The following is a 7274-nucleotide window of genomic DNA, read 5'->3' as shown; positions in this document are numbered from 1 at the left end:
TGTGCCTTATGTTATGTCCTTTGTGTGCCTTATGTCATGTCCTTTGTGTGCCTTATGTTATGTCCTTTGTGTGCCTTATGTCATGTCCTTTGTGTGCCTTATGTCATGTCCTTTGTGTGCCTTATGTTATGTCCTTTGTGTGCCTTATGTTATGTCCTTTGTGTGCCTTATGTTATGTCCTTTGTGTGCCTTATGTTATGTCCTTTGTGTGCCTTATGTTATGTTCTGCGCTGTCACTTCATTTATTTCATTACTCTTTGTGAACTCAGTGACTATCTGCAAATCTAGGTATACTTAGAAGTAAAAGTGTATTTAACTAGCCCTCTGAAACGAACTGTTCTGATACGGTGTAACCGGTGACAAAACATGGTTACAAGACAAATGTATGCACATTGTTTCAGCATGAAGCAGCCGCAGTCCCCACAATGCTCAATCACATGTTATAAGGCAATACTTGGTCTGCTCCCATACTACCTATGTGTCCTAATCAAGCAGAAAAGTGTCGGCAACTACTCTTTGCGTTCGCAGGACTGTTTTATGCTAACCGGAAATAGGAAGGAGGGCTTTTGTGTATTCTGCTCCCTCGGCATGGAATATCTTGCAAAAGGTCTTGAAACTAAATGATTTTATCTCGCTTAATGCTTTTAAACTCAAAATGAAAAAAATTGAGACAGACTCTTTAAGCTGTAAATGTTTTTAATGTACCTGGCTACGACACTAACTCCTAAATGTTGTCTTCTTTTGTGTTTCTGTCTGTAACTATGTTTGTATGTATGCTGCTGCCTGTCTTGGCCAGGTCTCCCTTGAAAAAGAGATTCTTAATCTCAATGGGGTTTCTCCTGGTTAAATAAAGGTTAAATTGATTGATTGATTTATTTAAGCCTCGGAAAACACATTGAGGAATAAGACCCTCATTTACAATGGTGCCGAGGGTACAATGAATAGTTAATACATTGGAAAATAAAATAAAGAAATACAATTAAAAAAATAAGTAAATATGCATATAAAATAGTACAGGAGTACAAGGGAACGATGATAAATAACAATTTTGAATATTCAGTAAAATACTATGGTTGAGTCAACAGTTACAATCATTGCACGAGAAGTCAGTTGTACATGTGATAAGATTTAAGAATTCTCTTAGTGAAATAAATGAGCACAACCGTAAAGATTTTTGGACCTCATTCCAGATGTAGGGTGCCTTATAACAGAAGGCTGTCTTCCCCAATTTGGTGTTAACATGTGGCAGATATAATGAAAATAAAAAAATGTTCACTTCTAGCAACTGCAGACCATTTAGATGCTAATTTCTACATTTAAGAACATACAGTACCACCACCACCTATAACACCTTTTCAATTCATGGATTAATATGGGTCAATTAAACCTTTAAATACCCAGAATGTCATACAGGTCACTTTGGTATCCAGTGCTGACAGTATTTATGTATTGTGTGGTAGACACACAGCACAGTTAGTTTGCATGGATCAGTGTGGGCATATTGCAGCCACAGCCATCTCACACAGTGTCATGAGTTAGCTGGGTTTATAACCATTTTTGCCTATGTGGGCCTCTGCTCTGTGGGTGTACTAATAGCGCCCCCTACTGGTTAGTATAGAGAGTTTCCACAAAGGCCCACTGTGGTAAAGCCTGTGCTGGGCCAACAGCACCTTCAACCTGGCTAATCTGTAGAACACCTGCTCAGGCACACAATGGGTCAACCAATGCAGGGATCTTTGTGGTCACTTCCTGTGTGTGTGCAGCTGTGGGCTTAGTGTGGGCACCTCACCTGCTGTAGAACACAGAAGTACATGGGGACCCCTGAGGCCAGAACATGAATACCTAAGGCCTCGTATCTGTGGTCCTCTGCAGATTTGAGATGATGTCTGTCACACTTGTGTTTTAGTAGACAGAATGCACTTTGTGTACAAGACATGCATGAATTACACACTAGAATGCATTTTGTCCTTTTCAGTGTGTAAATGAAAAACTCCTTCTCAGTAACTGTGAACTGTAGAAGGGTAATACAATTGTCATAAAAAAGCAAAATGTTGAAAAATGAAATGAAAGTGCAAATTATTGAAATTCCACAAGATGCTGGCATTCCTCTGCTATATATGTTTTGATATGATATTTTAGTACCTTTTAAAAATGTTAAAAATGTGACTGATTGACATGATTGACATGTAATTCAGCAACCACATAATTACCTTTTTGTTTTCTCTATCAGTCACATGATGGCTGAAAAAGTTTTGCAATATCATAGCCTGTGGAAATCATGCAAATAGTGATAGTTGTTTCTTTTTTTTTACTTTTCTTTCTACAGACTACCTCAATGCGAAATTCTGTTATCTTTATATTCATTGAGAATGAATCAGATGACTGCTATACGGTTGTTAAAATGAAATACAATAAATACGCTGAAAGATAAAAAACAACAACTAATGAATGATTATTTCAAAGGGTTAATAATGATACATGATTTAGCTATTTTCATGTTTTAAAAATGTGGGATTAAACGGGTTGATATACATTCATGTAATAATGTTTAGTTTTCATGTGTGAGCGAGAAAGAAGAGAATAGGGCGGTGAGAAGGGGAGAGAGAGAGAGAGAGAGCGAGAGAGCGAGAAGTATACCAGTAGAGGTATGTTTCCTTTTAATATTTCCACAAGTTCCTGATTTGAAGCATTATCTCGTTTACCTCCTGAGGTCATGAATGTGTCAGGCAACAGCTCAAACATCGTCCCCATTTCCAAAGGGGAGATAGCTGGCTTGGCCATTCGGGCCATCTGCTTCTTTCTGGGCATATTTGGAAACATAGCAGTTGTAGTGGTCCTTGTGCGCAACTTCAAGAAGACAAACTTCACCCTGCAACTGATGCTGAACCTGGCGGCCTCGGACATCTTGTGCTTGGCAATGCTGCCTCTGTGGATATGCAACCTTCTCTTCGGCTGGACCATGGACCTCCATTTGTGCCGGTTCTTCTGTTTCGTCACCCTCACTGCTGTTCACGCCAGTGTGTTTATCGTGACCCTGATGAGCGTGCAGAGGTACGTGATGGTCCTGTACCGTCCGCAGTGGTCCAGGCTCGGGAGACGAGGGGAGCGTGGTGTGTTGGGCCTTGTGTGGGTGCTGGCTGCCGCTCTCGCCATCTCTCCTGCGGCCACCTACGGTATCATCACGGGGGACGGATCCAGGCCGATCTGTGAGCAGGTCTTCAGGTCAGAAGAGCAGAAAGTGGGCGTTCTTCTGCTTGAGACGATGGCTATGTTTGTCGTACCATTCAGCACAATGTTGGTTTCCTATCTTTGTCTGCACAAGAAGGTCAGCGCCAAAGCCCTGGGGTCACATCAGAGGTTGGCAGTGCTGGTGACCAGCATCGTGGTGACCTTTTTCATCTTCTGGATTCCATATCACGTCGTCAACGTGATGATCATCGCTGCCCCCTTGGAACCGGTCAAGCTGGTGCAACGGGTGGCCTTCAGGGGACCCAGACGAGTTGTTCAGGGAATCGTTTTATTCAACAGCTGTGTGAATCCCTTGCTGTACGCCTTCAATTATCGCAGATATCGGGATGAACAGCCAGGGACTGAGGTCAACAACACACAGATCTCCAATGACTCCTCCTGAACCTCAAAACCGCTCACAGGTCTCAGGACTAGTGGCATGGGATCTTTTTTATTCATCTTTGAATTGCATACTTAGAACTTGTCTTTTATACACTGTGATTCTAGGTGTAACTTTCTTTTTCTATTGCTCTCAAATCTTTGAATCATGTAAAATAGACTTGAAAACAACAGTGCTTACAGTAATATTGGACCTATTTTGGTGGACACAATGAAGTGTAACTAATGTCAGACAGAACTTAAAGCCCTGCAAATGCAAATAGTTAGGGATAAGACTATTCTAGATAATTCTGGATTCTAAATAATTATTATTTCTGTGTGTGTGTGTGTATTAGTGGGCTTTCCACATCATCACACTCCTTAATAAAGTATCCACACATCCCTTCAATTAAAACATTAAAAAGATGTAGGTTTTCCCACTTACCCTACTAAATGAAAGTAAATTCCACCTCCTACAGAGTAATGCATGCTGGGTACTCAGTAATTTTATGCCACACAGCAGAGCATCCTACCAGAAGGTGCTGCATACATTATCCTGCATTGTACTTTCAGTCGTTTATTGCAGAAAACCAACAAATGCTCGCTGCTGTTTGTTATTTATCAACGTTTCATCTTTCTGATGGTAGAAATTTGCCAAATACCTTGATACCCATGTGACATCTGTTAAAACCATAAAACATATTAAAAACACAAAAGCAAAAGACAACACAAAAGGTCAATTTAATAATATCCTTAATGTCTTCAGTTCAATCACACCAATGAGGTCTTAAATTTGGCAGTTATATTGTCAAATTTCAGATTCAGAATCCCAGAGCAGTGTACTATCGCATGTTGTAATGCAGCTGCAACAGTGATGTTTTCATGCGGAAAAGAAGACTGACAAGAGGGAAATGACAAACCTTCATGCCAATTGTGTTTGGACTTCCTTTAAAGCGGCCATTGTTCTCTGACAGATGCCGTGCAAATGTACTGTAGCTTCACCTGCACATAGAACATTAAAATAACATTTGCCCTCCTGATTATTGTTATGTGTAGAAGGGCAATGGGGAACTCTTATGTTCGGGGAAATGTCATCTCCTTTATATTGTTAGGCCAACAATGATCTCAAAGTCACAAAGTGAGTGTATACACACTTCCCTCGGCAGAAGAGAGACTGTAACGCCAGCCAGAGGTCATTAAAGTGAATTCACTGGACAGAACATAGCTTGATTGGCTGGTAATTCCTTCTGCTTTCCCGGTCACCTGTTTCTCCCAAGGGAAGTAGAAGTCTCTCTGCTGTACTCCATTTATCTCGGAGCAAACCTTCACAATACAATTCAGGCTATTGTCCTTCATGTCCTTGTCTTTTCATTGGGCAACCCATTAAACCAGCAAATAAATGAGAAAGTTAGAAGAATGACTTAAAAACAGTATCACAAACACAAAAAGAAGAGTTAAGCTTCCGTCGAGGAAGTTAGCACTACACCATTTAACAAAGGGCAGGGAGGGCACAACCGTGATCTGACTGTGAACCATGAAAAAGAGAGACAACAGGGTGGTGTCATCAGAGAACTTCACAAGACAACTGCCCTCTGGAGAGGTCCTGCAGCTGTCTGTGTACATAATAAAGAGCCAAGAGGGACAGGACACACCCTTGGGGTGAGCCCGTATTTGAGACCTTGGTGCCTGTCGCGTGTCCATTCACCAACACCTGCTGGATTCTGTCCATTAGAAAATCTAGAAGCAACAGCAAAAGCTGATTAGGTCATGGAAAGTAAGAAGCAAGACGGGTTGTGTGCTTCTGCTAATGAGAATTACCTAGGGTTAGAATTGGAGAACTTTTTTTTGCATTGAAAGGTTTGCCATTTCCATTGCACAAGGTTTTGGCATCATAGAGGAACCTGTGAGTGTGGGAGTGGCCAGGCCTTGGATGGGAGAGTCTTTGTCCGTGTATGCATGAGTGTTTTCGTGTGAGTGTATTCATGTGTGAGTGTATTCATGTGTGAGTGTACTTATGTGAGTGTATTCGTGTGAGTGTATTCGTGTGAGTGTATTCGTGTGTGAGTGTATTCATGTGTGAGTGTACTTATGTGAGTGTACTCATGTGAGTGTATTCACATTGATTTGTCTCATGTATTGTACTTTCTGTATATTTATGTTAAGGACCCCCTTGAAAAAGAGATGGTTCATCTCGAGAGGTTCAGCCTACTAATACATTGTATTGAATAATTTCACATTTTACACGACACGGCTTGAGATATTCATGCATGCATACTCACACATAGAAATACATACATAAGGACACACAGACATTATTAATCCTGAAATAGACTGCCGTAGAGAAGGACAGATGGCCAGCCAATCACTGCATTGTGTCCCAGTGTTTTGTGTCAGCCCTAATAATACAGCACTAGGCCATTCTTAAATTGTATATGCAAATCTGTGGCTGTTTTTGGTATAGCAGTTCCCCAGGGCACTGGTGGTGCACTTATTTTGAACAAGCCTGGTGCTTTCTCCATTTCAGCATGAAGAGGTAGAGGTGAAAGCCAATATATTCACACAAGTCTTCATTCACAAACTACAGTAGCACTGATGGTGTCCACAGCACATGCTAACTGTAACCTCTAAAGTTTCATCATTAGATATTGTGACCAACATGTCATTTCCATTTTGTTTTTGACAGGAGCAAGTAAGCAGCATTGTTTAAACTCAATATCACCCACTGTACTCAGTGCATCATGTCAAATTGAAAACAGAAATGTTACCCTGCAACTAAAAAAAAATCGTTTGGTGGGCAGAAATGAATGTCTATAAGACTGTGATATGAAACACAGATTGATTCCCTAATCTGCTGCAGGGCTATGGGCCCTCTGCAAATCCATATCTGCAGTGGTAGCAGTATCGACTCCTCTCACAGACAGCTCTCACTATCTCTCTCTCACACTCTCTCTCTCTCTCTCACACACTCTCTCTCACACCCTTTTTTTCTCTCTCTCTCTCTGAATGAACTTTTCACAGCCTGCTACAGAACAGGCGAGTCCCATTTCGGACATTTATAATGCTCTCTTCCACTCTGCTGTGTGTGTGTGTGTGTGTGTGTGTGTGTGTGTGTGTGTGTGTGTGTGTGTGTGTGTGTGTGTGTGACTCCAGCTACACGCACACACACACACACACAGACACACACACACACACACACACACACACACACACACACACACACACACACACACGCTGTGATGAGCTTTTAAACTCCCTGTATGCTGCTGCAGCAGGTCATACAGTTCAGACAGCAACTTACTAAGGTCTCAATATAAACCGGATCTGAGCCAGAGCTGAACCAGATCTCAGCCGGATCTGAGTCAACCTGCCCCTGTCTGGGTTCTGTGTGCATTAGCAGTCCCTGGTCTCCAGCACAGCAAAAAGAGAAATCTTTTTCTGAACAAATGGATGGTGCCTCCCTAATAGAGATGGTTTTAATTTTGTTTGCCCTGTTATGGGAGTGAGGCCTACGAGTGTTCTGTTGAGTCCATGATGACACAGGGCGGTTTGACACAGCACTAAAACAGAAATGTGAAAAAAGTTATTGATCTCCATCCAACAGCCTGTCTTATTATCCATCAATAAAACAGCACGGATTCTAGTTAGGAAAGCTTTGGCATCATTGAAAA

General features: G+C 41.5%; 1 protein-coding gene across 1 annotated transcript; it reads left to right on the top strand.

Moving 5' to 3' along the window:
• Positions 1–2713: 2713 nt before the first annotated feature.
• LOC105903501 (leukotriene B4 receptor 1-like) lies at positions 2714–3631 on the top strand. The gene has a single exon (XM_012831305.1). The coding sequence runs from the start codon at positions 2714–2716 to the stop codon at positions 3629–3631; it is 918 nt and encodes a 305-aa protein (XP_012686759.1).
• Positions 3632–7274: the final 3643 nt, after the last annotated feature.

This window comes from Clupea harengus, chromosome 12, assembly GCF_900700415.2.
Source record: "Clupea harengus chromosome 12, Ch_v2.0.2, whole genome shotgun sequence".
NCBI classification, from domain to species: domain Eukaryota; kingdom Metazoa; phylum Chordata; class Actinopteri; order Clupeiformes; family Clupeidae; genus Clupea; species Clupea harengus.
Note: the sequence above shows the minus strand (reverse complement) of the source record. Positions and strands in the feature narration are given on the sequence as shown.